The 16,257-nt window shown below is 34.8% G+C and overlaps 1 protein-coding gene across 1 annotated transcript in view; it reads right to left on the bottom strand.

Annotated features, from left to right (window-relative positions):
• HCRTR2 (hypocretin receptor 2) overlaps nt 1-16,257 on the bottom strand; it is a gene marked incomplete at both ends in the record, with an annotated part of 118,847 nt that overhangs the window by 28,666 nt on the left and 73,924 nt on the right. The window contains one exon of the mRNA XM_082663498.1: nt 1,108-1,286. Coding sequence (XP_082519624.1) covers nt 1,108-1,286 — 179 coding nt within the window. The remainder of the gene's footprint in view (nt 1-1,107; nt 1,287-16,257) is intronic.

The raw sequence follows: 16,257 nt of genomic DNA, 5'->3' as shown, positions 1-16,257 counted from the left end.
ATTTTACATTTAGGTCTATGATCCATTTTGAGTCCATTTTCTGAAGAGCGTAAGGTCTGTATCTAAATTCAGTTGTTCTAACTTCCCCAACTTGTCATTATTGGGAGCATATTGTCATTTCCTCCAAATCTTATGAAACCAACTGGAACCCTGGATGGAATAAATATCCGGAGGTGGAGGGTGGTCAAGGGAACCAGTAGGGAGTGGCCACCATTTCACTCACTGTCCAATTGCTAAAGAAAATCCATGTCTTTTAGAACTGTGGCTCTGGACACCAGCTTGGGAAAATGTTTAAAGATTTTAGAGCTATCAGAATATCAATCAGAAAATTATTCTCTGGAAGTGTTTGTTCTTAATTTCTTGTAGAGAAACTAGTTATAGGAAAGCTGTTTTCAGAACTGAAAAATAAAACATCTAATTCTGATGACCATGACTGATGTTTACTGAGAACGTACTATGTTTTTATAAGGTCATTGTCTTCCAGAGAGCAATCCCTATGCCAAGTGGTTCATATAAATTATCTAAGTAAGCTAATCCAACCACCATAAGAGATAGTTATAATTAAAATTATTAATCTTTTAAAATAAGTGAATCTCAAAGAGCTTACATATTTGGCTCAATAGCATACAATAGGTGAACGGCAGAATAGAGATTGCAAAGATTCTCTACCAGATTCCTGGTAGTTTAATTCAAAACCTGCACTATAACCTGTTCCCTGTACTGCTTTGATCATATAGCTTTTGATTTCTCAGTAGTAAATGAGACAACTTATAAAAACAGATAGTCCTCAATTACTTGGACTGGGAAAGGCTGAATCATTAATTTGGTCAAGTTCCTTATTTTATAATCAGAAAATTAGAGACCAAATAGGTAAAAGGTTTGTGCAGCATTTATTGATGACTTGAGAATTCTGACACTTTGTTTTTACCCAGAACTTACCTTGTTTACCTGGTATTACTTTCCTTAAGTTTACCAGTTCCTTAAGCAAGTATATTTCTCTCTTAGCTCACTAGGTAATTTACCAAAGGGCCATGAATATAATTGAAAATGACTATACTTTTTCAGTAGTTTCTGTGTTTGAACCCCAAAAGTGTGAAAAATAATTACCTGTAAATAAGGAATCACTTTACAGAGGGATTGTCCAAAGAACCAGGTCTCAGTGATGTCCACTACTAAAGTGGCTGGAAGGCAGGTGATGGTCACGAGCACGTCAGCCAGAGAAAGGTTGACGATGAAGTAATTGGTCACCGTCCTCATGTGGTGGTTCTTCCACACGGCCACACAAACTAATTTGGAAAGAAAAAGGAATAGTAACTGTTATGAACTGAATGTCTGTGCTCCCCAGAAATTCATATGTTAAGATCCTGACTGCGCCCCCCTCAAAGAAGATGTGGTACATATATACAATGGAATATTACTCAGCCATAAAAAATACTGAAATAATGCCATTTCCAACAACATGGATGCAACTAGAGATTATCATATTAAGTGAAGTAAGTCAGAAAGAGAAAGACAAATACCAAATGATATCAGTTATATGTGAAATCTAAAATATGACACAAATGAACCTATCTACAAAACAGAAACAGGCTCATAGACATAGGAACAGACTTGTGGTTGCCAAAGTGGGTGACATGGGAAGGAATAGACTGGGAGTTTGGGGTTAGCAGATGCAAAGTATTATATATAGAATGTATAAACAACAAGATCCTACTGTATAGCACAGGGAACTATATTTAATATCCTGTAATAAACCATAACGGAAAAGAATATAAAAAGAGAATGTATATATATGTATAACTTAATCACTTTGTTGTATTGAGGTAATTAACACAACATTGTAAATCAATTATACCTCAATAAAATAGAAAGATCCTCCCCCACAATGTGATGGTATTAGGAGGTGAGTCTTTGGTAAATGATTTGGTCATGAGGGTAGAGCCCTCATGAAGGGCATTAGATCCTTATAAAAGGAACTCCAGAGAGATCTTTTGCCCCTTCCACCATGTGAGGATACAGCAAAAAAGCTGCTGTTTATGAACCAGGAAATGGACTCTGACCACTGAATCTGCCACAGTCATGATCTTGGACTCCTCAGGCTCCAGAACTGTGAGGAAAAAAACTTCTGTTTTTTATTAGCCACTCAGTTCATGGTACTCAGTTACAGCAGGCTAGACAGACTAAGACAGTGACTAAACAAAGAAAATAGCTATTGATGAGGGAACAGCATCAAGCTAATTGGTACCCCTGCAAATCCACAAATAAATATTGCCAAGGGAGATAATTTAAGGCTGTCCTGTGTTTTCACCAAAATGGTCAATATGTGTGAATGCTGAATATATGCTTAAAAATCAGTTCGTTTACCTTGCAAGACATTTTTCAATGGATCATAAGGCTGTGTTTATTTTTACTTGATTTTGAATTTCATTTTCCAGGAGTTAAAGAGCAATCTTTGATTTATCGTTCTACTCCTTCGGTGGTCAGCAAATACTCAAGAAATATTTACTGAGTTGAGATGAATTAGGAGTTCGCCAGTTTTCAATGAACTGCAACGTTTGCCTCATCCATGACATTGACCCCTACCTGCTCCCAAACTCTGCCTTTGGGACATTTAAGAGATGAAGAGCCTTAAAGACAAAGTCAACGAAAAAAGTCCTTACTATTGCCATATACTGAAGTGGATGGTTCATATCCTTAGATCGTTTAACCTCAATGACAATCCCAAGGGAATTTATCATTACCAATGTTTTATATATTATGACGTCAGTGAGACACAGGAACTTGTTGAGGACAAATGGCTCATAAAACACAGAACCACAGTTACAACTGGGCTTATACACCAAGTGAAGAGCTGGTCTTTCCACCACACTGGCTACCTTCTTTTGTGAAAATGAAGGAGTTATATAAAAAAGCACATATAAATTCTAGAAACTCAATCTCTCTCCTTTCTATTACTCTTGATGGCCTCTTAACATCAGCTCAGATGAAACACACTTTCTCGGCCAAGCCTTCCTCCCTTTCCTTCAGTGTATCCCCCTGTGTAAAAGTTGAGCTATCTCATTCAGCTTCTCTTTATGGAAAGAATACATAGTTCTTTGATGCTCTGTCTGCCCTCTGAGATATTCAAAGGTTACATAATCACTGGTTCCAGAACTATATAGGTGTAAGCACTGTTACCCACATCTATTGATGGGTTTGCTTCACTGAAAGGAACTGTGAATTTACCTGGGTATCATTACCCTGTCAAAGCTGTCGCTTATGCACCCAAATGATGCAGTGATTAGTAACCTTATGCAGTGAAGAAATAAAAGCACATTTGTTAAATTTAAGTCACTGAGTGAGGATTCCTTTTTGACAATTATGCACCAGTTTATTATGACTTTCATATGCTGAAAAATGCTTTTACTAGCTTCTGAAGCTGAAATTACCCTCAGTCACCAACAGATGCCAATTTAATGAAATACCTGAATTTCTGAGGATTTAATTGTGAAAACTTCACATCTTCCTTTAACTCCAGCACACAAGTACCAAAAACTCAAGTGAGCTTTATTAAGGTAAATCATAGTCTTTATTATCTGAAAATTCTGCTGCTGAAACTTTTATTTCTCAGAAACGCTTGAAATGCTCACACACACACACACACACACACACACACACACACACACACACACACAAACCCATCTTAGCAGTCGACTAACACATTATCACGGCTTGTTATGAGAAAATTGACAAAAAACATCACACTTCTGATCCTTGGTCAATAAATGGTCCAAATGGTGCAATTTGGGATCTAGAAAAGAAAACAAGACTTAAAAAGTGCAATCCATTCTAGTTTGACTCCCAATTCTCCCTATTTTGGAGGTGAGGAACGGCAATGCTGGGAGGACAGTGTTAATGCATGATGTCTAAGCAATGTGAGAACAAGTAGATTCTCAACCAACGCTTCTATAGTATTTACTATGTGCCATATCTTGTTCTAAGCAATTTAAATTATTAATCTTCATAATAACACTATGAAATGATTATTGTTAATATCCCTGTCTAACATGTGGAAAACTGAGGCTCGGGAGGTTATGGAACCTACCTAAGGATGAATAGCTAGTAAATGCCGAGCTTAGATTTAATCTTATAAACTCTGCATGCCATTCTATTATATACCAGCATCTATCATTGAAGCAGAAGGTAGAAGGCAGCTGCCAGCCTTTCTTTGGCAGGACTTTAACATACATTCATAAAATTCTGGAATTGGAGATCATTCAGTCTAACTTGATGCATAAATCAACTCTGCAGTATTCCTGATTCATTCTACTTGCATATTTTTAATAGTAGGGAATTTATGATTTGCTTAAGCCCTCAACTACGTTTTGTGTTGACTTTACCTACCAGCAAGTTCTTGTTCATGTTGAGTTGATATCTGTTTCCCTTTCAGTTCCATTCATGGGTTCTTTATTCTTTCCTGGAACCCAAGGAATAAACCTTATCTATTTTTTTCTGCATTGTACCTGTATTAGTTTCCCAGGGCTGCTTTAACAGAGTACCATAGGTTGGGTGTTTTAAAGCAACATAAACTTATTGTCCCACAGTTCTGGAGACCAGAAGTCCAAAATCAATGTGTCAGGAGGGCCAAGCTGCCTCTGAAACCTGTAGAGAAATTCTTCCTTACCTCTCTCATAGCTTCTGGTGGTTTGCTGGCTATCGTGGCCTTCCCTAGGGTACAGCTCTGTATCTTCAGTCTCTCTCTCCATCATAACAAGGTGTTCTCCTGCCTCTCTGTATTCACATGGCATCTTCTTATAAGGACACCAGTCATATTAGATTAGTGGCCCACTCTACTCCAGTATGACTCATTTTAACTCAACTAATCATATCTGCAATGACCTTATTTCCAAATAAGGTCACATTCTGATATTCAGAGGATTAGCACTTTCACATATTTTGGGAGAGACACAATTCAACTCATAATAGTCTGTCCTGTGACCCCTAAAAATTTGTGTTCTTCCCACATGCAAAATACAATTCACTCCATCTCAACGGTCCCCAAATTCTTAACCCATTTCAGCATCAACTCTAAATCCCAAATCTCACCTACATATTATTTAAGTCAAGAATGGGTGAGATTTGGGGTATGGGTCTTCCCAGGGCAAAACTCCTCTTCATCTATGAACCAGTGAAACCTAGAAAACAAGTTATCTACTTCCAAAATGTCATGTTGGGGTAAGGATAGGGTGATATTCCCATTCTAAAATAGAGAAATTGGAAGAAAAAGCGGGTCACCAGTCTAAAGCAAGTTTTCAAATCAGCAGGGCAAATTTCACTAAATTTTAAGGCTTAAGAAAAATTCTCTGTGGCTTGATGCTCTGTTCTTCTAGCTCAATCTATAACAGTAGCCATTGAGATATTTAAAGTCCACAGCTATTCCCCAAGCCTCTGCTTACCGAGGCTAAATATCTCCAGAACCCTCATGTGCAATGCAGGGTTTCATATCTCACATCACCCTGATCGCTTTATTCTGAGCACACTCCAGATAATCATTGATGGCTCTAAATGAGCTATCTGCAACTGCACACATGTTTCCAGCTGTGGTCTAACCAGGACAGAAAAGAACAGGGTGACTGCTTTCATTAATATTTCTCTATTAAGACAGCCTGAGATCTTGTTAGATTTCCTAATAGCCAAGTCACACTTTTCTTTGATCATACATGTATACAATTGCTAGAAATTGGTTCCCTCATGTAGATGTTTCTTTACCTCTAAATCTTAGGGAGAAAAAGAGAGGGAAAATTAATATTCTAAAAAAACATTATTGGAATAATTGGAGAAGTTTGAATTTGGAATTTATGTTAAATAATATTACTGTGCCAATTACAATATCTTAAGTATGGTGTCTACATTATGTACATTCAAAATACTAAAGATTATGACTATGTCTGCTCCCCAAGACTTTGTTTCTCTGGGTTAAACATTGGCAGACCCTTCCTGCATAATAGCAGGATTACCTCTTTCATGACCCTGGTCTCTTTATTGTGAAAATGCTGCAGATTACCAGCAGATATCTCTGAGCTAGCTATCCAGAACTGAGCACACATCTTCAGGTGCATATCTCCTCAGTTTGAGTTGAATAAATATCCATTAGTTTATTCATTTCCCCATTCAAAATATTAAAGATATAAGGGAAACAACCTTCTCCTGGTAGCACATCAAATTTATGCAGTTAAATTCATCATCTTTTCTTACATTCTCTTCCTGGACTTTATATCTCCCTGAAATATAACATTCTTCCTTTTTCTCCCCAATACCTTATGTTTAAAATCCCTCAGATATCTCTTACCTCTATAATTGTCTTTCTATTCCTTTTGCAAATACCTGGTCAGATTGTGGTAATAATTAGCTAGGATGTTGCAATTACCTCCTAATAGTTGGTCCTGCACCCTGCCTCTCTTTACTCCTATCCATTTTATCCAGTGATACCATTCACTCCAGTTATATTAACTCTTTCATTTCAATAGGAGTCTCTCCTTTTCTTTGGAATTAAGTACACAATCCTCAGGTGGCCACCCAGTTCTCATTGAACTTTCCCTCTATGTCTTGCAATGCTGCCCATAAAATACTCAGAGCTGCAGGATAAGTTTGATATCTCACTTTATAGCCAACATTCCACACCAGGCGATTGCTAATGCCATTCCTCCTTTTTGAAATGGCCACACTCCATTTCAATCCTCTTTTCAACTAATTAAATCCTACCCCAAAACAAACAAACAAAAAAGCAAACCAATCAAACAAAAAAATTGGTTTCATGTAATGTCTCTTAATTAGCCTAACTCAATATGACTTCTTTCTTTTTTAAAACCATGTTACACCATAAAAAAGAATGAAATAATGCCATTTGCAGCAATATAGATGGACCTAGAGATTATCATACTGTGAAGTAAGTCAGACGAAGACAAATATCATATTATATCACTTATATATGGAATCTAATACAAAATGATATAAATGAACTTATTTTAAAAAACAGAAACAGACTCACAGACTTAGAGAATGAACTAATGGTTACCAGCAGGGAAGGGTGACAGGGAGGGATAGATTGGGAGCTTGGGATTAACACATACACACTACTATATATAAAATAGTTAACAAGACCTACTGTATAGCACAGGGAACTCTACTCAATATTCTGTAATAACCTATACACACATAGACACAAATATATAACTGATTCACTTTGCTGTACACCTGAAACTAACACAACATTTTAAATCAACTATACTCCAATAAAAAATATTTTTAAAAGGAAAAAAATATTAAAACAAAGAAATAAAAACATATTACATGTTGTACCTTTCCTCGTCATGAATCACATTCTAAAATTATTATGAACTATTATGGGTATTTGTATTTTTTTTCTTATTCTTCTACTGGTTCAAAAGATCTTTTTCATTTTGAGATGGGCTTTTCCTTTCTCTTACTCTTCTTGGTTTCGAAAGCTTTTCTCCCAACACAAACACTGCCTAAAACTTACTTTGCAATAAAAAATATTCATAACATTGATTTGTTCATCCACTTGTATCATATTGGTGCCTTTGGTATTGTACATTTACCCATGAGGTTCTTTAAAAGAAGAGGAAAACCCAGTGGCTGAATGGAGCATTTATTTTCCTCATTCCTTTTAAGGCCTGACATTTGACAGAGAACTTGGCTGCCTGCCAGTTATTTTCTTGGCTCTCAATTCCCCATATACTGCCTTCTGATGAGCCTTGGCAGGATGTGAGACATGAACTTGGTACTATTTTTGAAATCGGTTCTCTGAATGATCATGATCCACCAATGTTAAAGTTAGTTTGTGGTTAGTCTGCACTTACAACAGTCTGCCTGCATTAATCAGGAACAAGTGAGGAATGGTTGTGCACATGGGGGTGAAAGGTGATGCCAGAAGGCAGAGATGCAGATTGAATGAAAAGCCACCTTGAACACAGATATTTTGAAAAAAAGACTTTTGAGATACAGAGGTGCCAAGAAGATAAAAGTCCATTTAGTCCTTCCTCTTTCACCCCGCATTTGGTTCATCATCTCTTCATCTGTAAGAATCTGATGATGTATAGCTCCCATCTTTGCTCTGCAGGACCGACAGACGGAACCTGACTCCAGCTGTATGACAGCATCTGTAGTCTGTGATGTAGAGAGGGATTTAAAACATAACATAGAGATACAGTCTTTAAAAGTAAACTGTTACTGGATGTGCCAAAGATTAAACTGACTTTCAAATAGGAAAATAAAATATTGGTACAATAAAACCCTTTTGCAACTTCAATCTGCAGTTATGATAAACTGGCTTTTGTTTTAGTATCTAACACACTGCATATGGACAAAGTGAATTTCTCTCTCAAATCAATCCTTGCACTTGGAAAAATTTAAACTAAGGTGATATCCTGTTAATCTGTTGATGAGATTGCATCTTTTATTAAACATACACTTAGGTCTTAAAATGGCAACTAATAATTGATATTATAATATCAAAAGGAGTCTGTGCATGGTATATAATTAGCATGTTACTGAGCATCTCGAAAGATCTGTACTATATATATCAAATTATTTTAAGCATTTTCACATTTATTTAATTTTTCAACATTAAAACAAGATATAGGTGTTAAGTGACATAAGCCAGATACAAAAGGACAATGATTATATAATTCCATTTATATGAAGTACTTAGAGTAGCCAAATCCTTTAAGACAGAAAGAAGAATGTGGTTGCAAGGTCTGGGGGGAGGGGAGAATGGGCTATAATTACTTAAGAGGAAAGAATTTTAGTTTCGCAAGATGAAAAATGTTACAGAGATATATAGCGCTGATGGTTGTACAACAATGTGAATGTACTTACTGCCAATGAATTGTAAACTTAGGAATGGTTAAAGTGGTAAATTTTAAACTGTGTATACTTTATCACAATTAAAAAAAAACACTTTCCATGGAAAAAGGAGCTATAAAATGGGAAACAAAGTTTTTGACCCAACAATAATGTTCCTCAAAATTCCTAAATACAGAATGAAAATTCCAGGGGACAATCTTAATTGCTCATTTTATGATTTTTAAAAAACTCATGAACAGCTAAAATAATGAAAGAAAACGCAATTATTCAAATATACCTCAGTTCTAATGGCAGTATAAAAGACAGCCAACACATGATTTTTTAATACATAATTTAAATTATTTCTTTGTGAAATCAAAGTTTTGTTTGTAGTAGGTTGTGATATTGTAATTTAGATAGTGTCTTAAATGATTATGCAATGTCTTGATTGTTCTTTATTTAATGTACATATGTATGTATACAGATATGAAAGATGATAATTTCTTGATTGTTATTTGTTATATTATCCATATAAAACATGTCAGAAAACAACTTTAAAAAATACTGTAGGGCTTCCCTGGTGGTGCAGTGGTTGGGAGTCCGCCTGCCGATGCGGGAGACACGGGTTCGTGCCCCGGTCCGGGAAGATCCCACATGCCGCGGAGCGGCTGTGCCCGTAGCCATGACCGCTGAGACTGCGCGTCCGGAGCCCGTGCTCCGCAACGGGAGAGGCCACAACAGTGAGAGGCCCGCGTACCGGAAAAAGAAAAAAAATAAAATAAAATACTGTAGTTCCACCTTTTGCCACAAAGTGTCAGTGAAAGACTTTGAAAGTGCTTACCCTGTCACTTAAGAGGTGAGTTTTAAACATTAAGTGAATTGTAATATTCTTTATAACGTATAAGTAAATACACTTGTTTCAAGTGGGATATTCTAGACCATATTCTAGACCAAAAAGAATCCTTAAGAAAGGACAAATTTGGCTAACCTCTTTTAAATTATATACAAATGAATGAGTCAAGGTGAAATACAATTATTTTTCTAAATGAAAAACAGCAAAAAAGCCATTGAATACACATAGAAGGTAGCCTCTATTTAACTCTTGTGAGGAATCTATCTTGAAAGCAGGAAAGGATTCATCCAGAATCATTACAGTGTGTAGATTTAACACATAGGAAAGTTGACTATTGATGTGGTCCTCCAAGGGTAAAACAAACTCTCCATGAAATCCGCAGGTATTTTCCTTTTTCTCATCTTCATTGCACCTCACCTCTTTGGCCCCCCTTATTGTTACTTTTGCTTCCTTCTTTTCCTGGGAAAATATACCAATAATTCCTGACTCAGTCTCCCATCTCCACCCACACATCTTGGCAAAGTTGTCTACAAATCTCTCTGTCTGTGCTCAGAAGAGCAGCAGGCAAAGATGCCACTACTTTTCGTGCAAATCTGACAGATGGGACACTGTCAAGAAACACTTCAGTGCTGTGAAATGATCCCCCCCCAAAAGGTTATCTAATATGAAGAGAAAGAAAACTTAAGAAAAAGTTATTATAGAAACAAAGACAACAATGTTCTGAATGCATTTCAGTTTTTGTTTCCTTAAGAAAATATAAAAGTCTACAGGCTGACAAAAACTTTCTCATTGGCACCTGCTCATTATTATAACATAGGCAGGAATTCTCATGCTGATACCAATGAGGTAGTATGGGGAATAATTACAATACCACAATTAATAAATCATCTGGGAAGGGATTTTGAAAGACAGGGTCTTCACACAGGCACAAATATACCTGGAGAAACTGCATAGAAGAAGGTTATAAAAGAGAAACACAAGGGAGATGGTAATTCATAGGAATCAAGTCCAAAGGAAATTCTTCAGAAAAGAGAGTGAGAAGGTAGGCTTGACTTCTGCTGTCTGTGAGAGGCAGAGGAGGGCTCAACCACAAATTGTACCAGGGTTCTGAATAGGATCTGCCAGACACCAGAGCATCACTTCATGTTAATAAGTTTCCCCAGGCCTTTGAGGCTGGCCTTTGCGGAAGGTGAGGAGGGAGGAAGTCTCCACAGTCTTAGCATCTGCAGTTCTACTAATGGCTACATCTAGTAGGCATCAAAGGAGTTTTTATGGGGTGGGGGGGTGTATAAATTTCTTGGTTACCCATGTCTTTTTACTCTTTACAGGTAAATCACTATGAATGTTTGTTCCCGGTGCAGCCTCTCAAAATTCCATCTGGATCCCTACCCTGTCCTCAGAGCTCTTTAGGGATATATGGTCAATCTTTGTCTTGGCCATTTTGCTTTAATTAGCACATATAAGTGACCTATCCTTCCCCTGGCACTTGACTTCTGTTTATCATACGGCCTGCAATGAACTTAATTTTTTGGTTTCCTTTGTAGGACTATTTTCCCTCTTTCACTCCATGTATATCTTCAACCGTCCTGTCTTTTTCTTCCATGTTCTTTTCTTTTTTGTTATTATCTACTCTCACAACTTCAATTCTCATCTCTAGGAGACTAATTTCCAAAGTTAGAACTCTAGTTCTTGGTTCAGTCTTGCTTTCCATAACAAAATTTCAAACTACATTTTGTTCATCTTTTATATATTTTGTCTTTGATTCACACTCAACTCATGATTATAAAATGTATACATACCAAATTAAAGCATTTTGACATTGTCCTGAAGATTAGGGAGAATCACTGAAAGATTTTAAGCAAGAGAGTGACAAGACCCTGTTTCTATTTTTCAAAGATGACTTGGGAGAATGTAGAAATTATATATGCTCTTAAACTGGAAGCAGGGGAGCCAGTTTTGAAACTTTTTAGAACTCCAAGGAAATAAGGTGAGGACAAAAGAATGGGGAAAAAATGAATGAATTCCAGAAATAATAATGAAGTTGAAATAAAAAACTGTGGTGAGTGATTAGATATGAAGATGAAGAAGGTAAGAAGAACTGAGGATGATTACCAGGTACATTGCTTGGCAGGTGGGGAGAAGATCCTATTGCTCACTGAGTTATGAAATAGAGGAGAATGAGGCAGCTTCATTTGGAAGTAGGGATAGAAGATGAGAAATTCCATTTTGTATACGTGAGTTTGAAACACTTATGAGTTATCTCGCTGTCAGTATCCATTTGGCATTGGGATTTATGCATCTATATTTCAGGAGATATATTTCAGTTACAGGTACATATTTGGGATTCATCGGAATAGCCATACTGTTTAAAGCCAGTTGAGTGGATAAGGTCAACCAGGGATAGATTAGAGTAAGAAGGGAACAACCTAAGTCATTTCCAGAGAATTGTGCAATTTCAGCCAATTAGTCTTGGTTGGCAAATATCCAAAGGTGCCAATTTTCTCTGAAGTACTAAATATTATAGTATTGAATGGTACATTGATTTTACTAGTAGAAAATAGTATACAGTTCTGGTTATGACAGATAAGCTTGCTGCAGAGCAAACCTCCCATCCAAAACAACCATGGAGCAGTTGGAGTGTCACACATGTCTTTACAACATTGGAAAGCTTATGAGAGAGTGAAGACTTGAAGGGCCAATATCCTGGAGAAAAGGAAAGAAGACAGATGTACACTGACATTCAGCACCTCTTTTCTGCTCAAAGCTTTTGGCAGTTTGCAGGCACCAACTAAGGGCTGAGAGTAAAAAGTAGCAGCCAATAATATGAGAAGTTGAGCAGGAACTTGAACAGTCTTGTTGAACAGAGGGCAGTCATTCAATCAACCTGAGGTGAACAACCCTGGCTTTCAGCGGCAACCCCAAAGAGCAAACTGTAGCAGAGATAAGCCTGAAGGAGACATGCTCTCCTAAAGGATGAAGCCCAGCTCCAAATACCTTCACTTACTGACTGGATAGAGGTTTTCTGTCTCAATACGAACTGCCTGCCAAGCAAAAGCAAATTCTCTGTGGAAGAATATATATTATCTAGAGCATCAAATGATTTCATCCAAAGTTTTCATATGAAATGTGACTCATTCAATAGAAAAGTCATCAGGTAGACACAAAGGCAACACCAAAAGACCAAAGCCTATAGGAAAAGAAAAGAAAAGAAAAGAATAAAGCTTTCAGAAATGTTAAAATAATTCGATTAAAAAGTTCAAGAAATTATGTGATATATGTAGACTATTAATGAAAAATTGAAAAAATATTTAAGGGGAAACTGTAGACCTCAAAAATGTTTTAACTGGAAACACAACAATGGATCCAATAGAAGATTAGATGGATAGAGCCAACCAGTAGAACTATCCAAACTAATAGAAAAGTATTCAAACTAAACAATAGAGAGAAAAAAATTGAAAATGCAGAAAATAATATGAATAATACATGCTTTAAATACTAAAATACATGTAATTGGGTTCTCAATATGTGAGAAGAAAAGTAAAATGAAGCAGAAACAATATTTAAAAATATACTAGCCAAGGAGAGATGTTATCTGATAATTTTTTAAGACTAATTAAAAACCAAAGGTAGAGTCCTGTGACATATCACTAGAGACTTCATTCCAGATTAACATTAGTAATTAATCAATATTACATATATCTTATTATTATTCAACATTTTAGCAATTACTTAAAAGATGAAATAGAAGGGCATATTTGTTAAACTTGAAGATAGCACATAACTGAGAGACATAGTTAATATTTTGGGTTCCACATGGCTCAAAAGTTCTTGCCAGGCCAGAACAATGGGGGAAATATAATATGAGATATAACAAGAATAAATGTAACCCTGCATTTAAGATCAAAAGCTGTTTTAGGTACATTACATTTTACCAGGAAAAAAATAAAACTAATTAAAGGCAACTATACACAGATATCTGAAGTGTCACAAATCTCAACCAGGATAAATATAAGAGAAAACTACACAAAGTTATATTTTAATAAAGCTTCTGAAAACCAGTAACAAAGAGAAAAATCTTAATTCAGATAAAAAGCATATCACCATCAAAGCATAATACTGGGATTGACAGCTAAATTTTCAAAAGAAAAAAATCTAAAGTATAACAAAATGTCATTTTCATGCTGAGAGTAAGAACAATTTAGAATTGTATAGTCAATGAAAACATATCTGATAAATGAAGATGAAATAAAGTCCTTTTCAGACAAACAGAAGATGAGAGAATTTGTCAACAACATTCTCAAACCAGAGAAAAATGAAAGGGAGTTAGACAGAAAGAAAATGATCAGTTGGAAGTACAAAATGAAGAGAGGAATGAAGAATAATGGAAATTATAAATATGTGAATAAATATCAATTATAAATGGCTAAATAAAATAATAAACATCATCATGTTTTGTGAGGTTTAAATAACTGCAGCAGAAAGGAAGCAGTGGTAAACGGAGTTAAGGCAGTGTTCCAAGTTTATTTCAGTGTTCAGCAAGTGTTAAAAATACTAATTTATCAATATATTAAAATGCATTATCAATGACATACATTTTCATCACTAGGGAAATCTCTAAAAGAATAGTAAGTGAATATGTAACAAGCTAAAGAGGAAAGAAATAATAATTTTAAAAGGTAAAAGGCAAGAAAAAAATTGAACAAGGGGAACTAAAAGAAAGCAAATGAGATGATAGGTATAAACACAAATATACCAATAATTACATTAAATTAAAACTTCAATTAAAAGACAAAGGTTATTGGGCAGGATTCAGAAAAAGACTCAATCATATACTTCTTAAACAAGCAACATACTTTTAATAAAATGACACAACAAAATAGAAAATGCAAGAATTTGAATATTAATTTAAAGAATGATGGTGTAGCTAAATTAATTTTAGACCGAATTTTAAAGCAATTTAAAAATGTTAAATTTAAAATTTGGACAAGATGTTGAGGTAAGAAGCATTACTAGAGCTAAAGAGGGAAATTTTATAATGATTAAAGGATCAATTCACTAGGAAGATATAACAATTCTAATACTGCATCCTCTACAATATACAAAGCAAAAGATGATACAACCAAAGTGGGAATCATAGAGGGATATTATAATAGATCTTTCTAAGTAACTAATAGAATAAACAAACAACAAACTCCATTTCAGATTTATGTAATTAACAAACTTTACTTAATATATTTGTAAATCTTAATTTATATCTATCTGGAATATTATACCCCAAACTGAAGAGTACACATTATTTCAGAGTATGCGTAGTACTTGGACAAAAGTTTACCATATTATGGAATATAAGTAAACCTCAACAAACTTCAGAGTATGGAAATCACAATGGATTTTTTTAAAATTAATTTTTATTGGAGTATAGTTGATTTATAATGTTGTGTTAGTTTCTGCTGTACAGCAAAGTGAATCAGTTATACATATATACACTCTTTTTTAGATTCTATTCCCATATACATATGAATATTTTAACTGAACTTGGTAGAATTAAGCAAAAAATCAACAAAAATATTGGGAAAACCCCACAAATGTTTGAATTTTAGGTAATGCACTCCTAAATAACTCATGATACTTAAGGTAAATTACAATACAGATTAAATTATTTTCAACTGAATGATAGCTAAATACAAACTATCAAAAACTATTCAAAAAAAACTATCAAAATGAAGTTAAAGATATACTAAAAAAATATGAATAATCTTAAATGAATCTACTGGAAAACAAAAACTGAAAATCAGTAATATAATTATTTATCTCAAAAAGTTTAAAAAAGGAACAAAAATTAAAGCATTAAAACTAAAGGAGGTAGAAAGAAATAAAGGATAGAAATAATGAATTAAAGAATATGCAAGAGCAAGAACTAAAAAGCCAAAATTTGTTTTTTTTGTGAAAATTAGTAAAATTATTAACTTCATAGTAAGATAAATAAAAAACAGAGAAGTCACAAATATTGAAATCAGAAATAAAATTGGAACTTTACTCACATATTTTTATTTACTTTTGTTTTTTAACTGGGGTACAGTTGTTTTACAACGTTGTATTAGTTTCTACTATAAAGCAAGGTGGAGTAGAGTTTACTCACATCTTATGCACATTAAAATATAGAGAATATAAGAAAAATGTATGTCATTAAATTAAAAACTTAAATGAAGTAGACAACTTCCCTAAAAATACAGCTCATCACAGCTGATACAAGAAAAAGAAAATCTGAGGTGCCTTATATCAATTTAAAAAGTTGAATCTATAATTGGAAAAAAATTTTTCCACAAAGAAAACTCCAAGTCGATATGGCTTCTCCAATGAATTCTTCTGAACATTAAAGAAAGAAATTGTTTTTCAAAAAAACCTATAGAATTAAAGCAAAGTGCACACTTCCAGATCTTTTAAGCAGGTAGCAAAAGTGTTGATACAAAAGACCTGAAAAGGATATTTCCTGATCTAAGGAACTCTTTTGAAAATAAATGCTAAAAGCTTAACATATGCTCACCTTATTTTTTATAAAG

The sequence above is a fragment of the Grampus griseus genome, assembly GCF_964374135.1.
Source record: "Grampus griseus genome assembly, chromosome: 10".
Taxonomy (NCBI): domain Eukaryota; kingdom Metazoa; phylum Chordata; class Mammalia; order Artiodactyla; family Delphinidae; genus Grampus; species Grampus griseus.
The sequence above is the reverse complement of the archived record's forward strand: the minus strand, read 5'-3'. Positions and strand labels throughout refer to the sequence as shown.